This window comes from Hyperolius riggenbachi, chromosome 3 (assembly GCF_040937935.1).
Source record: "Hyperolius riggenbachi isolate aHypRig1 chromosome 3, aHypRig1.pri, whole genome shotgun sequence".
In the NCBI taxonomy this organism is placed as follows: domain Eukaryota; kingdom Metazoa; phylum Chordata; class Amphibia; order Anura; family Hyperoliidae; genus Hyperolius; species Hyperolius riggenbachi.
This window is the reverse complement of record NC_090648.1, coordinates 182,304,287-182,331,635: the sequence shown is the minus strand read 5'-3', so window position 1 is coordinate 182,331,635 and position 27,349 is coordinate 182,304,287. Positions and strand designations below refer to the sequence as shown.

The following is a 27,349-nucleotide window of genomic DNA, read 5'->3' as shown; positions in this document are numbered from 1 at the left end:
TTTTGCAGACCTAAATTATTATACCAAACTGCCCCCAGTGAATTGAGGCCTATGTGTGCTATGTGTGAGTCATACCTGAATTATAAACCATGATTTTTCTTAGTCACCCCAACCTCCTATCGCAAATATCATTATCAGAGGATCAAGTAAAGAATATGGTTTGCTCTGAAGAATAAAATAAGGGTTTATAGAAATTCTAAATTGTATGAAAAAGCTGGTTTGTATATTCTTCATCAGAAGAAAGCACACCTTCTCTTTAATTGCTGGCTGATCAGACAGACTAATGTACCTCCTTTCAAATCATCGCCCACCAGCTGCATGAAAACACTGAAATTAAATGGAAGCTGATCTGCAAGTCAATTATTAATGTGCCTCTTCTATGAAAGAATAAGAATACAGTAAATTTCTACATTCAAAGGACGCAACAATGATGCAATCTCTGGTTTGCGCACATTGATATTTTATTATCACTTGCAGAAAGATTTCCATGAAGAACACAAGGTGATTTTTTACTTTCAAGGCTTTCTATATTCAGCAGCTTGTGTACAGACCGAAGGTGTGCCAGGTATCAAATGTCTACCCTGAGGGGATGCTGAGCAGCCAGGGATTTCTGCTGCATCCAATTACTGTCACTATCTGCTGGAAAGAAAATGATTAGGTAACAGGAATACAGAGGGGAAGCCCATGACTTAACCTTTATAGTGCTGGGAAGCTTAGTCAGCACAGGAGAGATTTCAGAATGATACCATGCCAACGTTGCATCATAACATTAACCGTTTAATGAAGGATGGAAGAAGGGCTTGTGCTAAAAACAGAAGTAAAATAAAGCAGGCATAACAAAGAAATTCATTTCATAGCTGGATAAAAAAAAAGTCATCTGCAACCCCTGCTAGTACTGAGGTGGTAAGCCTTCATACTGTATTGTACTTCTACACTTTCATACACAGCAATCCACTAAAACAACTCTTTCAAGGACCTCTGTCGCAAAAATCTTAAAATTTAAAATACATGTAAACATACACATATAAAAAGTGTGTTTCCTCCAGAGTAAAATGAGCCACAAATTACTTTTCTCCTATGTTGCGGTCACTTACAGTAAGTAGAAGAAATCTGACTTTACGGACTGATTTTGGAGTAGATTAAAAAAGAAATATAGGGAGCACAGAGCTGGTGTATAATAGTATGAAATATTTATTGCAACTTCTTATGGCCTATAGACATACAAAAACAGACAAACATGTACCCTCCCTTAAAACCAAAGGGAGGGTACATGTTTGTCTGTTTTTGTATGTCTATAGGCCATAAGAAGTTGCAATAAATATTTCATACTATTATACACCAGCTCTGTGCTCCCTATATTTCTTTTTTAATTTACATACACTTTTATGGGTGAGACGAGCCGATTTTGGGTGATATCCCGTACCCTCTTTGTTAATTGATTTTGGAGTAGCCCATCTTCTCAAGGGGGGTTCTCAGGGTTTTCTTTATTTTTATTTTTTTTCACAAATCAATTTTTATTTTGAACAATAAAAGACATTACAGGAGAAGGCACAGTGCTCCCACAACAGGAGATATAAAGGTGCACAAGGGAAGTGGCAAGGCAGCAGTATATAGTATGAAGTATAGGTGAACAGTAATTTAATTGCCATAATAAACTTCACATGCATCAGATACATCCCATATTGCCAATGCTTACAGGAGCCTCTGGCATCTATGAGTGGATTCATTTATAATTGGAGTACCGTGCCAAGAGAGCAGAAGGAGGTAGTAAAGAGAATTAGATAGAGAGGGGAAGGAGAGGAAGGGATAACGAACAGGAGAAGAGGTAGGTAGAGGAGGGAGAAGGGAAAAAGAAAGACTCCGGGCTCACCCCCCACCCCCACCCAAACCGTGCCAGCAACCAGCTAAGTACTGGTATTAGGATACATGAAGATTAAAGTGTGAGATTGGATCCAGCCGTCATAGCGTTGTTATACCATGGTGCCCATATTTTATGGAACCGTTGTATACAGTTACGATTCTTGTATGTCATTTGGTATAGAGGAAGAGCGATATTGATCGTGCGTTTCCAGTGATTAATAGATGGATTGTTATTACCTTTCCAGACTCTTAGAATTTCTTTTCTTGCATAGAAACATAATATGCGAATTAACAATTGTACATACTTGCTACACGTTTGTTCTTCAAATAGACCCAGAAGGGCTAGTTTTGGTGTACAGTCAAAGTGTGATTCCAAGATTTCATTTATAGTATCAAAAATGGCCGTCCAAAAAGTTTGGATTCTAGCGCAGCTCCAAAACATGTGTAGGAATGAGCCATCTTCAGCTGTGCATTTTTGGCATAACACACTGTTGGATATACATATGTTATGCATTCGCACTGGAGTGAGATATGTTCTATGCAAGAATTTCACCTGGATCAGTCTATCTCTGGCTGAAATAGGAGTTCTAACAAAGTCTTCAAGTATATCCTCCCAGTCTGTATCATCTATGCCCTGAACATCTAGGTTCCACTTTTCTTGGGATCTAAGAAGTTTTTCGTTATTTTTGGCGAGTAATACTGAATAGATAACTGAGAGAGGTTTATCTAATTGTTGTGTCAGAAGTGTATTCTCTAAGGTATTGACTATCAGCTCTGGTGCACCAGAGGGGAACTGCGCTGAAAAGGCGTGACGGAGTTGTAAATATCGAAAGAACATCTTGTTCGCGATGGAAAAGGTTTGTTTAAGTTCATTAAATGTTAACAGCGATCCATCGCGAACAATGTGCTGTAAGTTTTTGATACCTGCAGTAGCCCACACTCTAGGATCAGGGATCTGGGTGAAGTGAGATAGGTTAGGATTCTCCCATAAAGGGGCATATGGGGAGAGCTTTTCATTCACACCCAGAAATTTCATTGCCTCCACCCACACCTTACACACTGTTTGCATCGGAGCAGTACATCTTTCATCATTAGTCGTTCCCCTGTATGGTAGTAGTGTAAGCCTCTCATAGGATCCCAGTCGGGCCGCCTCTGTTACAACTGCAGGGTTATATCTGTCTTGAGCAAACCTTTTCTTTATTTTTAAAAGCAATATTATTATAGGATATGCTGCGCCACCTATAATGATTACCACCAACCACAGATCAGAGTTCTATATCTACAGTCACTTCTATTGCAGTCCTGTTAGTGCGCTGTGTATGATCCACTCGAAGTAGCCTTTTGTAAAAAATAGTCCACTGCACTCTTCCAGGGGTCAGATCTGCAAGAATAACCTCACATAGCGTGATATGCTTCATAGCGTGATACTGCTTCGCTACGCAAATCACTCATGCACCACCAACACTTCAGTGCCTGTGACTATCAATGCAGAGCTATGTGCCCACCACCTCAAAAACTGGGAGGCTCACCAGATGCAGACCACCTCTTTTTCCAGGTGGGGCTCTCACTTAAATTGTATGCTTCACTTCGCTCATCAGTGATTCATACCCATCATGAGTTTAAAATTCGTCCTTTTAATAAACTCAATAAAACTTCATTGCGCAGCATATCGATCCAACAATAAAAACCATTGCGCTTCTCACGCACTCTAGCCACTTACAAGATCCAAAGAAATAGATGGCGTATCATAGCGCCATAGCTCCGTGGAGCCAGTTCGCCTGACGCAGTCACGTTGAGGGTGGTGGAACACGGAAGCACTGGGCAGGAGCGGACGGCTGAGAGCGCAGGGCGGTATACAGAGAAAGAACGCCAGGCCTAGCAGTCTTACCGCTATGATACGCCATCTATTTCTTTGGATCTTGTAAGTGGCTAGAGGGCGCGAGAAGCGCAGTGGTTTTTATTGTTGGATCGATATGCTGCGCAATGACGTTTTATTGTGTTTATTAAAAGGCCGAATTTTAAACTGATGATGGGTATGAATCACTGATGAGTGAAGTGAAGCATAAGATTTAAGTGAGAGCCCCGCCTGGAAAAAGAGGTGGTCTGCATCTGGTGAGCCTCCCAGTTTTGAGGTGGTGGGCACATAGCTCTGCATTGATAGTCATGGGCAGTGAAGTGTTGGTGGTGCATGAGTGATTTGCTTAACGAAGCAGTATTACGCTATGTGAGGTTATTCTTGCAGATCTGACCCCTGGAAGAGCGCAGTGGACAATTTTTTTTTTTACAAAAAGTTTTATTTTTAAAAAGCACTTAGTGAATGGCAGTTGCTCCGTCAACAAAAGTGTACAGTGAGAAGGGAGGCTGGTCAGCATCTTTGTATAAATCTTTTTCAGGGAATGTCTTTATAAAGAATAAAGGCCATGCTGAGAATCCTCCATGAAGAGATGGACTAACCTATAACCTGCAGGTAATGTCAGATTTCTACTACCTACTGTAAGTGACAGCTACATAGGAGAAAAGTAATGTATGGCTCATTTTACTCTGGAAGAAACATGCTTCTTATTTGTAGGCGTATTAAATTTTAAGATTTTCGTGACAGTTCCTCTTTAAGAAGATGATGCAGAACAAACTGTGTTTGCAGGTTATGACTAACTACACAATAAAGACTACTATGTGGGACTGGGGTGCCTGCCAGCATGGCGAGGTCACTCCATAAGCAGTGTATGGAAATAGGTGTGGTCACACCATAGGCAGCAAAGGAGGACTATACAGTATGTCAAGGAATCAAATGGTAACCACCAAGCATGATGTATACAGTGAATGATGATGATGATGATGATGATGATGATGATGATAACTGGGTGTAAATGAAGGGATGTACCTACCAACATAAGCAGTGTACTTAGCATGATGTGGTGAGAAGTGCCGATGCTACCATATGGAAGAAATATTGAAAAAAGAATAAGGTAGAAGAGGAAATGTATTGGCATCACACTTCAGCAGCTTTGTAGTCAGGCTATTTTATATTTTAGCTATCCCCACTCAAATTTGCATTCTTCATAACTAGCCCCTTCGTGCTATTTAACATGTATCCACTGTCATGTAATCCCATTCATATGCCCACCGTAACTGTGCAGCCCTAAAGTGTAGCCCATTACGTACATTAAGCTCATACTTACTATTAGTCCCAAAGTAAAGTTAGAATGTAAGACCCAGGTGATCCCCGCCTTATATCAGTTCCTATGCTCCAATCTCCTCTGCAGTCTTCACCTTGTGTGGCCAGTCCCCACTCAGCCGAGGGATGACAGATGCACCATCCCAGCACTTGGTTACACCCAGGCCTTCAAGTGTGCAATGTATAGAAACTGAAGGCCATAAGACGTACAACCAGGATTCACTAGGCAGGGATACAGGCAATAATCGTGATCAAACAGTCCAGGGTCATGCACAGAAATCAGATGGCAGTCACATGTAGGGGTAGGAAAATCATGGTCAGCTAGCCAAGGTCATACACATACCGACAGGATCAAATACCAGGGAAGAGGTAGAAGAATATTCAAACAAGCTATGGTTGGTCCAGGTGGCAATCAAATGATAGTCAGGTATACAGGCAGGTGTCAAACAAAGAACAAAGCAAAGAAAGCAAAGGTAAACCCAGCAGCTAGCTCTAGCGTCTTAACACTATCACAGGCAAGTTGCAAGTGTGCTATCCAGGTTTAAATACTGCCAGTAGCTCATCAGAAAGTACCAGTGAACTTGCCAGCCAATAGTGGTGCTGAAACTGCCTCCAGTGATTGGCTCAGCGTGGTCAAACACTGATGGCACCAGAGAGTGTATGTTGAGCATCCCCGTTGCTTGGCAACAACGATGGAAGTCCATCCGTACGAGGGGGACCTGAGGAGATGCCAACAACATGTGGGGAGTCGGGCAACAGTCCACGCCGTCTCCCAGAGACAGTCAGGTCTTCACTGGAGCCAGTAACACAGAAGTAGCAGTTGTAGATAAATAATGGATATTTCAGGATTACCAGGCAAGTATGATATTTCTATTTACCACATTTTTCAGACCATAAGACACATATTTTCTCCCCCAAAAGAGAGGTAAAAAAGTCAGTACGTCTTATGTTCTGATTAATACAATTCGGACCCGTGCCAACCTTAATGCTGTAGCAAAGGGTTGAGGACCATGCTGCATGGGGGGGGGGGGAGCAGAGGAGTACTGTGTAAATGTATCTGTCCTCTCATCTGTGCCCTCTGTCCCAAGCATGTCCTCCTTTGTCCCTTAGATGTCCGCTATGCCTGCACTTTCATACGTCATATAGCAGAACGCTGGCTGTGCTGTTCCCTCTCATGTAGGCTGAAAAGGAAGCCCGCTGCTCCGTACACTCACTGCAGCCAACAGTCTTGTGGGTGGGACCACGTCTCGTCATTGGGGCCAATCATAGCACTACACACACACACAAACACACACACACACACACACACACACACACACACACACTCACACACTCACACACTCACACACTCACACACTCACACACTCACACAGAAACAGATCACATTGCTAACCTGCAGGCTAGTGACTAATCTGTACAGCCTCGGCCCTGCAATACTATGTAACTATGTAACTATGTCTGCAGAGAGGTCAGGTCCCCGCTGGGTGACATGCCACGTACATATGCACAAGGCATGCTATGCCCCTGAGCTTACCTATTGGTCAGTTAAACTACGCATCACATTCAAGTGAACCCGAGGTGAAAATAAACTGATGAGATAAACCATTATATCTATCCTCCTCCTACTACTACTTTTTTAGTCATCCCAGGATTTTATTTTATATTTAAACATTTAGGAAGAAGATTGAATGGTTTGTTGTCTCTGTTCAGTTGTAGTCTATTAAGTGTTCCTAAATGAAAATACATGAACTATATTGACCCTTTCTCTCTCCCTCTGCTCTCAGAAATATGTAAAAAAATGTATTCTGCTAGAAGAACTTTTATGGCTGTAATTTGCTTATCAGTGATGTTTACTATATTCCTGACAAGGTACCTACAAGACAGAAGCTGTCACTTCCATCCTTAAAGGTTAACTCTTTCAGGCAGCAAGATAAAAAGTAAAACATCCTGGTTATTACTATGTTTAGTACTGTACATACACGTGTTTATCTCATCATGTCATATGTCGCCTCAGGTACACTTATAAGGACCAATACAAATTATTAGCATCTCATCGACCATCTCTATTTACTATCTCATGAAATACGGTAGGATATTATTTATATCAAAATAGAAAAGGTACATCTACAGATGAAAAGAATGGCTAAAAAAAACTCAATTTAGATCTTCTCTGTTTATATTAGGCCATGCACTGGCTAATTCTACTATTTCTGCAGGAGAGTTGATATTCATACTGCTCAAACAGGAAGACTGATTTTATCACTAACACAGGAAAGTCTGTTTCGTGTGGCAGTTTTCACACATTTTCCTTTGTACAAGGAAAAACATGTAGAGATGCAGATTTTTCTACAGTAGTTGCCATTTGTGCTGTGTGTATGAAAGGTTTGCTGTCTCATTCTTACAATTCAAGTTAGAAAATGAAGGAAGGATTATGAGCACTTTTTTTACAGCACACTTTCCTTACACCTGCACCTATGAGCACTGAACACTGTGGCTTTATGGGTCAGGTCTGGCTATTCCACAAATTTGTTTTAGACTGACACAAACAGTACCAACAATAAATATGGAAAAACCATGGGTTGCATTATGTGTGTGAGTGAAAGTTTAAGTGCACAGAAACAAAAATCTATATACAGGATCCGTCTCAGCAGATTAAATGTAACATGAACCGACCACTTCGTTGGCCAACATAAATCAAGGTCATTTTTACAAAGCTTAGGATTCATGCATATACAGTAATAGATGTGCTTCTAATTTAATATCAGCAGCCTAGATATACCAGTGCCTAGACATTTAAAGCTGAACAATCGCTCTGTCAAACCTGCAGAATCTCACTTCGGAATATGACTAATGTATCAAATGCCACCCTCTGAGGCAACTAGTCCCTGACCTTCGAAACAAAGATTGGGTGTGAGGTAATTTTGGTGCACAAAATTAGTTATCATGGCCCTAAGTAAATAGCATAGCCGGCCTTTGACCTGAGCGACCGGAGTGGTCGCTCAGGGCGCCAGCTTCCAAGGGGGCGCCTATAGCTGGTTACCTATACTGGGGGCACCTACACTTGATTTCCTATACTGGGGGCACCTATAGCTGGCTATCTTTACTGAGGGCACCAACACCTGCCTACCTATACTGGAGGCACCTACGCCTGGCTACCTATGGGGGGATGGAGACCTTCAACTGACTTCCTATACTGGGGCACCTATGCTTGGCAACCTATATTGAGGGCACCTACACATGAGATCCTATACTGGTTGCACCTATACCTGGCTACCTACCTGTACTGAGTCTGAGGGCGTTTTTTTTTTTGGGGGGGGGGATGCACTGCGGCTATAACACGTGGTGCAAATTGACGGTGCTGTACTATCATTCTAAATGGGGGTGGGGGGGCTGCTAACTATCCCTCTGATTGTTTTTAGTAATATTCCTGAAAGGTTCTAGCCTTCATTTTTTAAGTATATTCAGGATAATGCACTCTTTCCATCCATTTGTGGTTTTTAATAGTATTTTTTCTATTATACATATGTGATGTGTCACGGAGATCTGAGCGTTCGGTGTGATGTGTCACAACGTCAGAAAGGTTGGGAACCACTGTCCTAGGAGGTAACTCAGGGGAAAAGGTGAATTGCATATGGGCCTGTGTGTGCGTGTGTGTGTATGCGAAAAGAGGATGAAAGGGGGGGGGGCGCAAAAATCAGGTTTCGCTCAGGGTGTTGTGGATCCTAGGGCCGGGCCTGGTAAATAGCGTATTTTTTCGAGGTTAGGAAAGGTCTTAGATGGTTGGGAGATGTTACTCTGCTTCTCTGGAGGTTGGGAGGGTGAGGAAGGTTAGAATTACCTATACAACTGAAGATAGGGTTTGGCATCACTTAAAGGGAATCTGCAGTGAAAATAAACTTACCAAATAATGCATTCTATGTGTAGTACAGCTAAGAAATAGAACATTGGTTTATTGAGGATATTGTAGGTGTACAACTCCCCTTTTGGGCGAGTTTGGTTTAACTGAATAAATGGCTCTCCTATTTCAATATTTCTGTGAAACATAAATTATGCAAGCCTGTTTGAGGGTTTTACGTAAAAAAGAGCAAGAGATCCAGTGACCCACTCGAATATAGATTATGATTATTTTCTTTTTAATATGAACAAAGAAAAAAAATGTTTATCTGGATACTGTTCTCACACAAACACACTACTAGGAGCAGTAATATCAGAAAATGTGAGGCAGCAAAGTGAAACAAACAATGCTCCCCACAGAAACACAAACTACAACTGTCTGTTTACCACAATAACAGGTACTTGGAGATAATTTTCCATGTACTGTTTGTGACAGAAAAGAGTACCAGTATGTGATACACACAAATAAAAAATGCAAATGTAATTGGCAGTTATACAAATGAGGTGAAAGTCTTCTCTAAAGTGGTGCTAAATGTAGTGAAGGAAAACAAAATTAAAACCACTTTTACTAAATTGTAATATACTGTATTAACATGGGATAATGGCTGCTTCATGAGATGGGAATGTATCTCTGAACTGGGCCCGGGAAAGCCTCTGAAGGAAGGTAAAATTAACACAGAGAAATAAAGATACTGGAGGAAAATGTAATGCAGTCTAGAATAAATCTGAACCTATGGTAAAACCTTGTCTTCCAGCATGGCCCAAAGCTTAATGCTAGGTACACACGGTGCAATTTTCTGACAGATCTACTGTCAGATCGATTATTTCCAACATGTCCGATCTCAACTCCCATCGATTTTTCTGTTCACTTCTATAAAAAAATCGTTTGAAAAATCGATCAGAAATCAGATCGGACATGTTGGAAATACTCGATCTGACAGTAAATCTGTCAGAAAATTGCATCGTGTTTATCTAGCATAAAGCACACCTAAACAGAGTAGGATATGGAGGTTGCCATATTTATTTCTTTTTTTAACAATACCAGTTGCATATTATCCAGATAAGATTGCAGCTAAAGAGATCAGCAGGGCTGCCAGGCCACTTGTATTGTTTAAAAAGAAATAATTATGGCAGCCTCCATATCCCTCTCACTTTAGGAGTCCTTTGAAACCAGAAGTACATAAGAATGACAAAACAATGTTAATGCCCTAGAGCAGGGGTCTCAAACTCAATTTACCTGGGGGCCGCAGGAGGCAAAGTCAGGATGAGGTTGGGCCGCATAAGGGATTTCACAATCAGCAGCTGGAAGGGGCAGAGCTTTCAGCTTCAGCTCTGCCCATCCTGACGTCGCTCTGCCCACCCCTCTCACTCTTCCTTCACAGAGAGGGGCGGGGAGAGGCGGCGATCCATGCGGTGATTGACGTGAGGAGGGGCAGAGCTGAAGCTGAAAGCTCTGCCCCTTCCAGGAAATGCGGGCGGATTGCCCCCGTGCAATTTGGGGGCTCTGCAGCCCTCGTTTAGCGGCGGGGATGCGGCGGATTACTTGGGAGCACTGAAGCGACCTATAAGGAAGCTTTTGCAGGCGAGGGCCACAAAATATTGTATCAAGGACCGCAAATGGCCCGCGGACCGCGAGTTTGAGACCCCTGCCCTAGAGTGACACAGTCAGAGTCTATCCCATCAACTACCAGTAGGCATCCTTCATCCTTGGCCACTCCCAAAGACCCTGGTACCTACTCTCATTAAAGCGGTATTGTCAGCCACAAAACCAAATTCTATTTAAACACTGCAGTGTGTTTAAAATGCTGCCAGAAATCTCTCTCTGCAAGTACAAGCTCTCCAATCTATTCAGGAATCTCTCTGCTGTTATTATATTTTCTCAGTCCCCCAGGCTCTTTTCTGTGCCATTGCCAATGACCCTCCCACCTTGCTGCTTCTCACTGATTGGCTGAGCAGACTGCAGCCTTGCTGAAACATTATTCTCTGCTCACTCGTGTTTACAAGCAAGGCTGAGGTGACTCAGCGATTGGAGGAGAAAAGCAAAAAAAAGTTAAGGAAAAAAATGACATCAGGATTTAGCCTCAAACTGTGGGCAAAAAACATGGCCCCCACCAGGAATGGAATTATCTTAATTTACTATATAAAATTCACTGAAATCAAAACATGGACAGTATAACATATGTGTTATGTAACTAGATCAAGTATTTATCTACTTATATATGTGGGTTTTTTCCCCCCTTGCATAGTATGGCTAATCCTCTTGCTTTAAGCTGCGTCCACAGGCACTGTGGAATCTATTGCCTGTAGTAGCCAGTGTACAACAGATTTATCAAGTTTCTGCTCCCTCCATCTGCTCTGACTCCTGCACTGTAGACAGTAGACAGCTTCTCCACTTGAAGCAATGAAAACACTGCACAGCCCACGGCTAGCTAGGCGCAGCAGTGAGCAGCGCTACAGTATGTACACAAACACCATGCTATCTGCCACTGAACAATAACTCTCTGTGCTCTGACATACCCTGACACATACTGTACATCTCAAGCTTCGAGAATAAATATGTATTCTAATATATGGTAAGCACAAAAGCACTAACTAAAGAGGAGGAGGCACAGCAACAGGTACAAGAGGTCTTTTTGGTAGTAACAGGGGTTTGAAGGCCAAATGATAAGATAAATGTGGCATATGAATACAGTTATGCTTAAACCTGAATAATAACCTTTAACGAAAAATATATAGTCTTTGTTACAGCGGATACAAATCCTGCAATAAATATGTAGTGTGTCTACTTCCTGCTTTCATGGAGGCAGACATAGGGTTAACATCCTGTGTTTACAAATTAGCTGCTCTGCTGAGGCAGCAGAGATTCCTGAGCTGACACAACTGAGAGATCAAATTACAGTTGTTCTTAGGTCACAGATGAGGAGGAATTAAGACAGGCTAAACTCTTATAAATACATGCAGGGTGCATTTCTCTATGTTTTCCATCTGTGCTGTGCAAGAGTTTAGGTCCACTTTAAATTTAAATTCAACAGCAAAGAAATTATAGATACATTAGCAAGCTATTTTGTTTTGAAATAATAGCTAACTTTAGAGATGTTTTGACATGTAAAAATATAGTATTATCAATGAACTGGCTATGCTTACAACATAAACAAGATTCAGATAGACTTAATAATACTCACTGCATAATTAAACTTTTCATTGTGATCGTGGTCGTTAGCCTTGACTCGACGTTCCTCCTCTGTTAAAAGGAAAACTTTATTAGCAATTGTCGTTGGCAGTGAAAATAAGTATTAGCACAGCTCACTAACAATAGCTTCAAGCTGACATGAAGGTTGGAATGCATTGGCAATTCACCTCATACCGCCTCATGCCAAGATTTTGTACCTCGTATTTTTATAAGCAGCTTTCGCAGTGTGGATACAACATCTTATAACTAATGCAGATTAACAAGGGCTGAAAAATTACATAAACAGAGATGGCCCCCTTTTGGATCTCATTTGTAATATCAGGAATCTAAGGCTACATACACACTTGAGATAAAAGTCTTTAGCTACGTACACACATACGACAACAATCGTTCGTTGTGAACGACGAACGATCTTTTAATTGACGAAAGAACGACCTAAAAGAACGACCTAGCTTTTAAAGGTGTGTAACGAACGGTTCAAAACGTACGTTACACTGTAAAACTAACGTTACGCATATGACATAACTAAATTTCTATTTCATACTGTCGGTATGTAATAGAGCATATAGATAATATAGTGTTGACAAAACATACAAAAATACACTTTGTCCTGTTAAAATAAAAATTATGGTATAATCATGTAGTATACAACGCGTCACTGGGCACAATCATAGAACGAACGTTACATTAAGAGGGGAAAATTTAATGTGCTGTGACTATAAAACGAAGTGCGCATGTCTTGCCTAGTACGAACGCCTGTTTCTTAACGATGTACTGCTTTTGCGAACGATCGTCGTTTAAAAAAATCCGCCAGGACATATCTCATTTTTAATGATCTAGCTCGTCCATTGTTTGACTTAATGATCGTTGGCTGTTTTTTTTTTTTAAACGATTGTCATTCGAAATGATCGGGAAACGATCATTTCAAACGACTATAGTCGCATGTGTGTACGCACCATTTGGAAAAGGCAAGATCACAGACCAATTTTACCCCATTCCATGTAGTATGAGAGCCATACTCTACACAGTCTATTCTAGTGAGCTGAACTCCCCATCAGATAAAAATCTTTGCAAGATTCTGGACACAAAGATGCTGTACACATTCAACAGATAAGTATCTGCAAAACCTTGTTTAACAGACATTCATCTGCAGATCAGATCCACCAGGATGGATCTTCAGATCTGTAGATGATTGTCAGATATGCAGATGAATGTCTGTTAAACAAGGTGTGTATGAGATCTGCAGATATCATAGACTATGAATGCATTTTGCAGGAACGGATGTTTTGCAGGAACAGATCTTTTGCAGATACTGATCTGTTGAATGTGTACAGCATCTTTGTGTGCAGCATCTTGCAAAGATTTCTGTCTGATGGGCAGTTCAGCTCCATAGAATAGACTGTGCAGGTATGGCTCTCATACTACATGGAAGGGGGTCAAATTGGTCTGTGATCTTGCCTTTTCCAAAGACTTTTATCTCAAGTGTGTATGTAGCATTCGCCACATGTATACAAAGAAAACATAAATATACAGTATGTACTAGATGCCTCCTACAGCCTGTCACAGGAAAGCTGAACTGCTTGCCCATCGGGCAGTTCAGCATTCCATCTGCTGGCCACAGAGTAACTGTTATTATGCAGAAGTTAATAACCCCACAATACTTGGGGTTTAAACGCAGTGCGGTTACCTGAAAGCAAAAAAAACCCTGCATCATGTTTTGCCTGAGTGCGGTGGCCACCTCTGCACTCTCAGTGTCTACAGGATCTTCTCAAAAAATTAGCATATTGTGATAAAGTTCATTATTTTCTGTAATGTACTGATAAACATTAGACTTTCATATATTTTAGATTCAAATACACACAACTGAAGTAGTTCAAGCCTTTTATTGTTTTAATATTGATGATTTTGGCATACAGCTCATGAAAACCCAAATTTCCTATCTCAAAAAATTAGCATATTTCATCCAACCAATAAAAGAAAAGTGTTTTTAAAACAAAAAAAGTCAACCTTCAAATAATTATGTTCAGTTATGCACTCAATACTTGGTCGGGAATCCTTTTGCAGAAATGACTGCTTCAATGCAGCGTCGCATGGAGGCAATCAGCCTGTGGCACTGCTCAGGTGTTATAGAGGCCCAGGATGCTTCGATAGTGGCCTTAAGCTCGTCCAGAGTGTTGGGTCTTGCGTCTCTCAACTTTCTCTTCACAATATCCCACAGATTTTCTATGGGGTTCAGGTCAGGAGAGTTGGCAGGCCAATTGAGCACATTAATACCATGGTCAGTAAACCATTTACCAGTGGTTTTGGCACTGTGAGCAGGTGCCAGGTCATGCTGAAAAATGAAATCTTCATCTCCATGAAGCTTTTCAGCAGGTGGAAGCATGAACCCACTTTTGAACCAGAAACAGCGGCAGAAGCGCCTGACCTGGGCTACAGAGAAGCAGCACTGGACTGTTGCTCAGTGGTTCAAAGTACTTTTTTCAGATGAAAGCAACTTTTGCATGTCATTCGGAAATCAAGGTGCCAGAGTCTGGAGGAAGACTGGGGAGAGGGAAATGCCAAAATGCCTGAAGTCCAGTGTCAAGTACCCACAGTCAGTGATGGTCTGAGGTGCAATGTCAGCTGCTGGTGTTCTGCTGGTGTTGGTCCACTGTGTTTTATCAAGGGCACTTTAGCTGCAGCTAGCTATCAGGAGATTTTGGAGCACTTCATGCTTCCATCTGCTGAAAAGCTTTATGGAGATGAAGATTTCATTTTTCACCACGACCTGGCACTTGCTCACAGTGCCAAAACCACTGGTAAATGGTTTACTGACCATGGTATTACTGTGCTCAATTGCCTGCCAACTCTCCTGACCTGAACCCCATAGAGAATCTGTGGGATATTGTGAAGAGAAAGTTGAGAGATGCAAGACCCAACACTCTGGATGAGCTTAAGGCCACTATCGAAGCATCCTGGGCCTCCATAACACCTGAGCAGTGCCACAGGCTGATTGCCTCCATGCCATGCCGCATTGAAGCAGTCATTTCTGCAAAAGGATTCCCGACCAAGTATTGAGTGCATAACTGAACATAATTATTTGAAGGTTGACTTTTTTTTGTTTTAAAAACACTTTTCTTTTATTGGTCGGATGAAATATGCTAATTTTTTGAGATAGGAAATTTGGGTTTTCATGAGCTCTATGCCAAAATCATCAATATTAAAACAATAAAAGGCTTGAACTACTTCAGTTGTGTGTATTTGAATCTAAAATATATGAAAGTCTAATGTTTATCAGTACATTACAGAAAATAATGAACTTTATCACAATATGCTAATTTTTTGAGAAGATCCTGTAGTGTGCTACATTAATACAGTGCCAATCGAATTTAACCTAGGTTCATGTAATTTTATGTTATTGACATTATTGGGATCATTATCTTTTATGACCAGGGCCACTCACTCAGCATCATTTATTCTGCACAGGGGCCAACTGTTGGCTTTGTCCGCTACTATAGTGTGTGCAGGGCAGTCATGGGTGTGCCAAAGGTTGAACAATTGTGACATCATATTCACTGGCCCTCCAGTTTGCTCCAGTATAAGTATGAACTTTTAGCAATCTGGACAGATGGACTGGTAAAAAACGATAAACACAAGGGCGATGTTACAAACTTCCACTTGGAACCACTTTTACCTTTATGGCATCCACATGAAAAGTGCAGGGCACCCAGATTACTATATTTCAGCTGGATGGATCAATAACTTACAGTCTGCAAAATGTACGCTGTAAAATAAAAGTACACAGAGCCGCAGTATGGTACACTCTCATTTCAGCTGACAGCCCAAGTGATCATTGCCTGAGCTGTCAGGAAGCGGCAGCGTACCAGGATCATGCCTTGCTTAACAACACCTGCATTATTTATACTAAGGCTAAAAATCATTCAGGAAAATGTTAAGCAGTACATTCCAGGCTTCTGCAGATCTTTTTCTTCCCATTAACTTCATTTCACACCATGGCTGACTGCACATTATGCATGGGGAAAACACATCTGAAGGGCAGAAAAACAAATTTGCAAGAACTATAAACACTAATGGTTTACTTATTATAAAACAAGGCCCTGAAAAGATTTCCACAAAAATGACACATTGGGGATAAAGTAAAAACTGGTGCCAGACTCAGGGAACCTTCACAGCTAACACATACTAGTAAAGTAGTTACTGTTTGATTCCTAGGTAGAGCTCAGCTCTGAGGTGTGCAGTTCTGCAGATTACAGTTAGGTTGCTGCAGCAGAGGGAAATATATTATGTCCACTAACAGTACAATGTTTTCATCAGATGCAATCCTTTGACGCACTTTTCACTATCGTAAGTAATCGTAATTGTCGATTGATCCCATAAATTGGTTAATTAGGACATTTTCTGTCTTCAGATACGATTGTAAAATTCAACTTTTGGATTGATTCAATTTTCTATTCCAATTGACCATACAATCATTTTACATTGATTTTCGCCACACAATGCGCAGTTTTCTGTACAATTCAATAGTAAAATGTGCATTGAAAGATCGTCTCTGATGAAAAAATGGTACCGTTAATGGTCACCTTTAAGGTGATTACGAATGATGAAATCTTTTTTGTACAATCTTACCATTTCTATGTAATATGAGGGACTACCTAAAATTTCCATTTAAAGTATTCTAGCTTAAGTAAACCCTTCTACTACATAGATTTTGTAAGATTGTACAAAACAATTGTGTCATAAGTAGGCACCTTTAAATGTGGCGATGTCTCAGCACAAGTCACAGTTACCACAACCAAAGCTGACAGGCTGTGGGCATGGCACAAAAAAAAGTAGAAACCTACAACATGTGTGACCAGGGCTAAAATAATGATGAACACTATCTGGCTACCATAAATACAAGGCTTATCATATACTGTAAAATGCATATATTTCTATGACCTCTGGAAGAAGTCCTAATGATGAAAACAGAACATGAAGTAGCACGTTTCAGTTGCCTCTGGCTGTATGTGAGGTATGCATACCCCTTACTCCAATAAACAAACACAGCAGGGGCTTGTAATAATGGACTGTCAATTGCCACGTACATAAAAAAAATTGTAGCGTAAAATTCGCAGCAACTAAATAAATATTTGTCCACGAGTTTCCTATTTTTTATTACATGCAGATAGTTTTCTTAGAAGATATTTCTGACCACACATAGATAGCTGGCACTATTGCTCTGGCAGTGAAAGAGAAAGAAGCGCTCTAATAGTGCATTAACTTTTTTTTACATTCAGCTTTCTTTAAAATAAGCATGTATGTGGCCTGCCCACGATCCTTCCTCTATGCCACGGTCTGGCCGCTCTGCAGTTTCTCCGCGATGTTCGCAGGTGTAGCGTGAGGGGAAAGAGGGGGCACGACCGCACCTGACCAGGACCTGATGAAGGTGTGGCAAACGCCGAAACCGGTAGTGACGTAGTGGCAGTCACGTGGTGTGGTCGTGCCTCCACTTTCCCCTCACGCTACACTGTCGAACATTGCGGAGAAACTGCAGAGCGGCCCCCGGGTCCTGGCCAGACCGCGGACTAGACCCCCCCGATTTCTTCCGATACCCCGATCCAGCCACTTAATACATTACCCAGCCTGGCTCCACCGTTAGGCGCAACCTCCCTGCACAGCTCCGGTCTCTCTATGGGGAGGATCGGGTCTGCGCATGACGTTGGTGACATCATGTACGATCCTCCCCATAGAGAAGACTGGAGCTGTGCGGGTAGGCAGCGCCAATCGCTTTATAGAGGCTGGGTAAAGTATAAATAGCTAGATCGGGGGATCACAATAAATCGGGGGGTGCCGGCTACCTATACTAGGTAGCCTAGTGCTAGCTAAACCTTGTGGGGGCATTAAATCTATTCAATTCTTCCTGGGGACTCTAAAGCTGCCAAATCTCCTGAGCAGCGTAACGCTAAGGAGGTTAAGGACCTTAATGATTGAAATCTACGCCCTGTTTTGATGGCTACCTGGCTGCCAGGGTGTAGATTTCAATCCACCGACGCTGATCTCGCTGCTGCTGAGAGTGAGTGAGTGAGTGAGTGAGTGAGTGAGTGAGAAAGAGGTACGGTGGCCATACGTCCCGCTTTACCCGGGACGCGTCCCGCCTTCGGGAGGCGCTGTCCCAGGCTGCATGAGGTCCCGGTAAACGTCCCGCTTTCAGCAGCGGGACGTCCCGGCCTCGGAACTCTGGTCACCGTACATGAACTAGCCGCAGCATCTCATAGACGCTGTGCTAGTTCATTCCCCGCAGCCCCGTTCCAGCAGCCTGCATTGTCCTCCGGCAGGCACAGGCAGAGCGGGGCTACGGGAAGATGGCGTCCGGAGGCGGAGCCCTATACTGGAGACTGTCTCCAGTACAGGGCTCCGCCCCTGGACGCCATCTTGCCGTAGCCCCGCTCTGCCTGTGAGAGGAGAGCGGGAGATTGAAGGAGGATCGTCCGGAGGAGCTGCACACACCAGAGGCCGGCTGCGTGAGGGGACCTGTCTTATGTCAGGTGAGTACATGCTTTTTTTTTTTTTTTCCAGGTGAAATGTGCCCCCATTGCATATTTGTGCTGACATGTTTGCCCCCATTGCGTATTTGTGCTGACATGTTTGCGCCCATTGCGTATTTGTGCTGACATGTTTGCCCCCATTGCGTATTTGTGCTGACATGTTTGCCCCCATTGCGCATTTGTGCTGACATATTTGCCCCCATTGTGTATTTGTGCTGACATATTTGCCCCCATTGCGTTTAATTTGTGCTGACATGTTTGCCCCCATTGCGTTTAATTTGTGCTGACATGTTTGCCCCCATTGCGTTTAATTTGTGCTGACATGTTTGCCCCCATTGCGTTTAATTTGTGCTGACATGTCTGCCCCCATTGCGTTTTTGTACTGACATGTTTGCCCCCATTGTGTTTATTTTGTGCTGACATGTTGCCCTTCAATGCTTTTATTTTGTACTGACATGTTTGCCTGCAGTGCGTTTATTTTGTACTGACATGTTTGCCCGCAGTGCGTTTATTTTGTACTGACATGTTTTCCCGCAATGCGTTTATTTTGTACTGACATGTTTGCCCGCAATGCGTTTATTTTGTACTGACATGTTTGCCCGCAATGCGTTTATTCTGTACTGACATGTTTGCCCGCAATGTGTTTATTTTGTGCTGACATGTTTGCCCGCAATGCGTATATTTTGTGCTGACATGTTGCCCGTAATGCGTATATTTTGTGCTGACATGTTGCCCGCAATGCGTTCATTTTGTACTGAAATGTTGCCCGCAATGCGTTTATTTTGTGCTGAATTAAAGGTTGCCCTCAATGCGTTTATTTTGTGCTGACATGTTGCCTGCAATACGTTTATTTTGTGCTGACATGTTGCCCATTGCATTTATTTTGTGGTGTCCCGGGTAACTGTTACTGCATTTATTATTTAATGGTCATAGTTGGCTATGTTTGCTGCTTTAGGGTTACGGTATACTATTAAATAGCATCACACAGTTTCTGCACACCCATGATGCGAATCCTCATTTGACCACATCACGGCGTAACCAATGCTGTTACATCATTAGGTTAGCTCCGCCCATAGAATGTCATGGCCACGCTCATTTTTCAGCGCTGCAGGCACCACGTTAGTTAGCGCAGCAGTCCCCCATTTTTTGTCGTGGCGCGCTTTGCACGCCCCCCCCCCCCCACCCCCCCCCCCCCCTGTCCCAGGTTGAGCCTACAAAAATCTGGTCACTCTAAGAGAGAGAGAGAGAGAGAGAGAGAGAGAGAGAGAGAGAGAGAGAGAGAGAGAGAGAGAGAGAGAGAGAGAGAGAGAGAGAGAGAGAGATATGCCGGATGAGTATCCCTGATTTAGGACACCTCTGATAACTAGTTTGCCAAGTGAGCCCAATTTAAAGGGGTTCTTCCGCGAATGAGGAAAAAAAATCAAAATGGTTTATGCATGTTCTATTAAAAATCCTTCTAAAATAGTGTGAAAATTTTTTCAAAAAAATGAATGGTTTCACCAATACAACATGTAATGTATACAGTGACGGCTGACGGGACTGTGAGGCTAATCCATTTGTTAGGGGTGTTTTTTTTGTTACTTTCACTTCATAAGCTGCTCCCTACCTAGTTTTCATTGCTGTAATGCAGGGCTATGATGAAGTGCTGTGCAATGGCAGTTACAGCTATTAAAATAACGGCTGTGCTGCTCTGTAGTTTCTGCTTGTACTTCCTCACAGAGCTGACCCCCCTCCCCCAGCCTCTCCCTGTAGGCAGAGTGACGGTGTGGGCACAGGAAGCCTGCAGGGGGCTGGGGGAAGCCCCATGTAGGTGAAAAAAAATTGTACTCAGTTTAGGCTTCTTTTAAGCGTGATCACCGTACTGTTAAAAGATTTGTGGCTGACTCAGAACACACATAAGTTTGTGCGGATAAAGGCAAAATGAGAAAGGTTTCTGCTAGAGAAATACATTGGATTAAGCAAGCAGCTGCTAAAATGCCATTACAAAGCAGGAAACGGGTATTTGAAGCTACTTGTGCCTCTGGAGTCCCACAAGCATCAGGGTGCAGAATCGTCCACAGGATTGTAGTTATGCATAAACCTTCTAATCGGCCACCCCTAACCAGTGCTTACAAGCAGAAATGGCTGCAGTGGGCCCAGAACTACATGACAACACATTTTCAAAGTCTTATTTTCTTTTGAGTTCCATGCAACCCTGGATGGTCCAGGGTTTGGAGTGGTGGATGGTCCCCATATCCCAACAAGGCTGCAAGGAGGTGGCGGAGTAATGTTTTGGGCTGGAATCATGGGAAGAGAGCTTTTCGGCACCTTTAGTGTCCCTGAAGGTGTGAAAATTACCTCTGAAAAGTATGTGGAGTTTCTGACTGACCACTTTCTTCCATGGAACAAAAAGAAGGACTGTGCTTTCTGTGATAAAATCATCTTCACACATGACAATGCACCATCTCATGCTGCAAGGATTACCTCTGCATCATTGGCTGTTTTTGGCATAAAAGGAGAGAAACGCATGGTGTGGCCCCCATCCTCCCCTGACCTCAGTCCTACTGAGAACTTTTGGAGCATCCTCAGAGCCCTTTCACACTGGGACATTGCAGTACGGTAAATTTACCTCACCACGCAACCGTGCAATGAAAGTCTATGGGGGAGTTCACACTCCCCACATTGTGGTACGCTGCGTCGGAAGTGCCCTATCTAACGCACTTCAAAACTTACGTTACCGTCCGGCTTCTGCGTCGGAACGGAAGTCATATAGGTCTATGGCAATGTGCCAGTCTTGCTGCAGTTTTCAGTGGTCACACATGTATTTTAGAAATACACTTCCGCTCATGCCATCGATTGCCCAACAGGAAGTGAGCGTCACTTTCTGTTGGCTGGATGCCAGACAGGGAACAGAAGGCCTGTTTTTGGAGGTGAAAGGCCCGGGCCGCACAACTCCCGCCAAACTGCAATGTGAAGCTGGCCTCAAGCAAAAGATCTATGAGGGTTGGAGGCAGTTTACATCCAAAGAGCAGCTCTGGGAGGCTATTCTGATATATTTCAAAGAAATTCAAGCAGAAACTATCCATAAATCTCACACGTTCAATGGATGCAAGAATTATGAAGCTGCTATCAATAATATGTAACTTGACCAGTTTAGATGTTTTTGATTGAAATAGCTTTTGATTTCAGTAAATATGACCTCCTAATGTAAAAAATTCAACAAATTACCATTTTCAGTTTTTCACAACCTATCAAAATGTTTTGAAACTCTGTGCGTAATTTTGGAACAGTGCAAAGACAATCAATTCCATATACACTCATTACTATAAAAACAAGATCACTCTCTGGAAGACTTTCTGAAGCGATATATATTTATGCAACAATATATTACCATTTGAGTATAAAGCCCAGCGTTTTTCCAAGAAATGTATTTTAGTTAAAGTGTTCTCCCCAAGCCCTATTAGCTGGGTACTCCTCCCGGGCTAATTATGGTGTGTGCCCGGCTGTTGGCTCACCTTCTCACTCCTCTCCTATCAGAGCAGCTCATGAAGAGGAGGCTGGACCAGCCAGGAGAGCTGTTAATACTAATTAGGGGGTGTGATGCACAGACTCGCAAAGCTGGTGGCAGCGGCGCTGTTAGCACAGAAGATCCTTTTCAAATGTTCTCCTAATCTGCTCCTGCTGACACATGGGACAGGAGAGCTGCGAGTCTCTGCATCATTAGTATTCATTGTTCTCCTGGCTGGCTCCGTCTCTTCTCTGCGTGCTGCTGCCATCCTGGAGGTAAACTGCTCTAAGCTGGAGACACACAGCAGAGTGCTTTTCAGACTTTTTTTTTTTTTAAAACTAAAACAAACAAAATCGCTATCACTCTATAAACAAGATAAGGAGCGCAGGATATACGTTTAAAAGTTTCCTATTTTATTGTTAGTAAAAAAAGTATATAGCTATATACCAATATATTCACAATACATATATATTCCCACAGGTCTACAAGCTGGTCTGCCGGTGAGTTACACACATAAAATGCTCCACCATGCACTCATACACACTCATAAAACGTCCTCTGGTGACCCTTTTGGGGGAAAAAACGTTACACATGCATGTATATATAAAAAAAGAGATCTTTTTCCTTAAAAAACCTTAAAAAAGAGGAGAGATGAATGTATAAATTCACAGTTGTATTTCCAATGTAACCAGTTCCTGTATTGCTCTCCACAGGATTCCCCCGTATATAGGGGTTTGGTGGCTAAAGTGTCTCTCGTAGTAATCCTGACACTACACTGCAATAAAAACTGCTCCGTGAAAGTCAATGGACACAACAAGCCTCTGAGTTCAGAGAGGTTGCCTGCAGAATGCACCTCCAAAGTGGTAGGATCCACCCAACAGTTACTCACTTGTCCCCTTGTCTTTCTCTCCACATAAACCCAAGGAAGTCCGCACGAGGGTCCGTTAGGGTACCGTAGCGTGTCCTCACTTGTTTGTGCCGCCCGCACCACTCGCGGCTACAGACCTCTGCGGGTCAGCTGATTCAGAGTCTTACGTCACTTCCGTGCGTCCCGGCTCTTTCTACTTCTTAAACCTCTGCGTTCCAGCTGATGATGTCCTGTTCGTCTGGAGGGGTACGGAGAGTTCTTTACGTGACTTCCTCAATGGAATAGGGGTGAATGAATGGGGTCTTAAATTCACATCGGAATATAGCCGTCAACAAGTAAATTTTCTGGATCTGCACATATATATTAAGAACAATAGTATCCTGACACGCACATATGTGAAGCCTACAGATGTGAATGGGTACATTTTAGCTACCAGCTGCCACTTGCCATCATGGTTAAATAATGTCCCTAAGGGACAACTCATACGTCTAAAGAGGAATTGCACGGAAGGGGCAGAATATGAGAAGGAGTTGGAGGTTTTAACTGGGAAATTTAAGGCGAAGGGATATAAGGATGAAATTATTGAAAAAGCAAAACGAGAGGTGGAGGGGATGCAACGACAGGATCTTTTGATTAAGGGCATCAAGAGGGATCTGGAAGATCACTCCCTGAAATTAAATCTGAAGTTCTGTTCTCAGAGTAATGCCGTGAGGAGTATCATTAAGAGACACTGGCCTATATTGAGGGAGGACAGGGTCCTAAATGCGGAGCAGTGCTTTTCAGCGCTGCTAGATTTGGGCGCAGCCGGCGCCTCCATAGACTTCAATAGGAATCATTCCTATTGAAGCGCTCAGTGAGTAACGTCGGCTCCGTCAGAAGACAGAGCCGAAGTTGCTTAAAAACATAATAATTCGGCCTCCAGCAATCGCTGGAAGCCGAATTATTTCATTCCCCCACTATCCATGTCGGCCTGGAGGGGGAATAGTAATTAAATCGGCCCGGACTTGTGCAGAAGCAGGATCAGCCATATACCGCTGTATCCTGCGCCCAAGTCTACCGGCGCCGATTTCAAATGTACGCCCTAAATGAGGTATTACCTGTCCATCCCTCTTTTGTGTATAGGAGACCAGGTAACGTAGGCCTGAAGGTGGCCATGGCGGCTGGTAGCACGGCAATTAGGAAGAAAACTAAAGATGGGGGCTTCGCAAGATGTGGTAGATGTGTGGGATGTAGAAGTACAAGGGGTTATAAGAGGATTACTGAAGTGAAGGGGGCACATGAAAGATATGTGATTGGTGATCTAATCACCTGTGACACCAGAGGCGTCATCTACTGTTTAGTATGTCCATGTGGGAAAAAATACATAGGGAGAACTAAAAGGGAGTTGTTTAAAAGAATCGGGGAACATGTTAATAAATATTAAGAAGGGATGGGAAGAGCACCCCTTATCGAAACATTTTAAGATTTTACATAATTGTGAAGTAAAAGACACTGTCTTCTTTGGACTAGAAATAGTCCATAGGGATCAAAGGGGAGGTGATTATATCGCCAAAATGTCAAGGCGAGAAAGCAATTGGATGTTTAATCTGGATACATTGGCCCCTAAGGGCCTAAATGAAGAAATGGAATTATTTGGGTTTTTTAAATAAAGTGATAATGATGTAATGTCTACGTTGGAGAAAATGGTGTAAACTGGTGACCTAGAGGGGGACTGGTGACCCTGGGGATGTATAATGGTGTTGATATATGATACCAGTGTGAGAAAAGTACCAGCAGCAATATTGGTAGGGGAACTATGAATATTCAGGGTCTACCACTTTAAAAGAAGGGTTAGGGGAGGTGCTGTTAACTATAAAGGAAGAGGAAGTACCGGCAAGCATTATTCCATACATCTTGAGAAAGACATCCGTAGATGTCGAAACATGTCGATGACAGATTGAGTGGGGCGCCCCTTTAATCAATTGGAATCCTGCTGTTCAAACTCTACTTGCAACTATTTGTGTCCGAGTGGTGTGCGAAAGATACAGTGAACAACGCAGCCAGCTGGAACGCAGAGGTTTAAAAAGTAGAAAGAGCCGGGACGCACAGAAGTGACGTCAGACTCTGAATCAGCTGACCCGCAGAGGTCTGTAGCCGCGAGTGGTGCGGGCGGCACAAACAAGTGAGGACACGCTACGGTACCCTAACGGACCCTCGTGCGGACTTCCTTGGGTTTATGTGGAGAGAAAGACAAGGGGACAAGTGAGTAACTGTTGGGTGGATCCTACCACTTTGGAGGTGCATTCTGCAGGCAACCTCTCTGAACTCAGAGGCTTGTTGTGTCCATTGACTTTCACGGAGCAGTTTTTATTGCAGTGTAGTGTCAGGATTACTACGAGAGACACTTTAGCCACCAAACCCCTATATACGGGGGAATCCTGTGGAGAGCAATACAGGAACTGGTTACATTGGAAATACAACTGTGAATTTATACATTCATCTCTCCTCTTTTTTAAGGTTTTTTTAAGGAAAAAGATCTCTTTTTTTATATATACATGCATGTGTAACGTTTTTTCCCCCAAAAGGGTCACCAGAGGACGTTTTATGAGTGTGTATGAGTGCATGGTGGAGCATTTTATGTGTGTAACTCACCGGCAGACCAGCTTGTAGACCTGTGGGAATATATATGTATTGTGAATATATTGGTATATAGCTATATACTTTTTTTACTAACAATAAAATAGGAAACTTTTAAACGTATATCCTGCGCTCCTTATCTTGTTTATAGATTGATTTATTTTGTTTAGTGGGGGAAGGAGGTACCCCCACAATATAAGGTAGCAGCAGGTAATAACTCACATCGTTCTATCCCCGTATTTGGGTATATTTTTTTAATATACAGCGCCCCTGAACTTGACTTCTTTATTTATAAAATCGCTATCACTGACTTGCATTAAAATCTAGGTAAAATCAAGGCAAATTTGCTGCAATTGTGATTTTTCAGAAAAAAAAAAATCACTTTTCACGTGATTTTAACGCAAGTCAATGGGAACGTTTCTTTAAAAGCGATCCAAAAAGTGATATGAAGTGTCTCCAGTGGTGGGGCTGGGAGTATAGACACTCTAAATTTAAAAGAAACCTGTAATGAAAGTAGTCTCAGGTTTTATACTCATTTGGGGCTTCCTCCAGCCCCCTTGAGGCCGCTCGGCCCCTCCTGTCCCCCGCTGGATGGCCTGGTATTCTGACTGGGCCACGCATCAATGAGCAAGCGTGATCTGGCCACGTGCTCGTCCGTCACGCTCCCACGTCCATGAGCGTTCTGCGATATCAATTGGAAGGAAACAGGCCGATTTCACACTTTGAACCAGCACTTTTGTTGCGGTGCAATCGCATCACACCGCAACGTCAAAAACAGTCTTCAGAGATTGCCGCGTCAATGTGAGGTAGCCTCACTTCTGGCAGCAAGCTCCCCAGCGTTCACCTCCTGTGGAGGAAATAGGAAGTGTATTGTCAAAATAAACATCTGCACATGCGCAACGCAAATGCGTGTGGTAAACAGTTTAAAATATCTGCAGCACCATAGACTTACAAGACGTCCGGTTGCTGCACATCACAACGCACTGTTGCGGTAAATTTGCTACTTTAGGTGCATCGCACAGTGGTAGGCATGCAAGGGCCCATAGGTTTTCATTGCTATAGGATTACCCTGTGGTAAAAAAGGGTAACGCAATGCAATAAAAACATAGTGTAAAAGAGGCCTGAGGGGCCCGTCAGCTGGCTCTGGGACCCTAGGCAATTGCGCAGTTTGCCCTAATGGAAGCGCCGGCCCTGTGTTTGACTGTCCCACCCCACCCAGCTAATTTTTCATGCCACCCAGCTGTACAAATATTCTGGGGAGAACACTGTTGTTGGATGGCGTGACATCACAATTAGGTGGTCAAATAGTAGACACAGCCAGTAGTGTGCAGTCACTCGTGCACTTCTTGTAAATGTGAAATCTGTTTCTAACACCTTGCAAAATCAAAATGAGTAAAGGTGGCTAATTCTGTATTAATCTCACTTACGGTTTCCTTCCCATGACAGTTCCTTACAAATGTGATGGACTTGTTTATTTCTGCAATTTTCACAGCCATACAAAAACAGCAAATAGGGTAAAGCGACAAATAAAGATGAATTTTAGTAACAGTCAAGTAATAGCTCTATACATGACATAAATCAGCAGCAGTTGGCTGATAGTGTAATGGTTAAGGGTTCTGCCTCTGACACAGGAGACCTGGGTTCGAATCTCGGCTCTGCCTGTTCAGTAAGCCAGCACTAATTCAGTAGGAGACCTTTGGCAAGTCTCCCTTACACTGCTACTGCCAATAGAGCG

At 42.8% G+C, this 27,349-nt stretch overlaps 1 protein-coding gene across 4 annotated transcripts in view; it reads right to left on the bottom strand.

Moving 5' to 3' along the window:
- ATP8B4 (ATPase phospholipid transporting 8B4 (putative)) overlaps positions 1-27,349 on the bottom strand; it is a 352,146-nt gene that overhangs the window by 277,920 nt on the left and 46,877 nt on the right. For all 4 annotated transcript variants that reach the window (XM_068275401.1, XM_068275402.1, XM_068275404.1 and 1 more), the window contains exon 4: positions 12,112-12,170. In XM_068275401.1, coding sequence (XP_068131502.1) covers positions 12,112-12,170 — 59 coding nt within the window. The remainder of the gene's footprint in view (positions 1-12,111; positions 12,171-27,349) is intronic.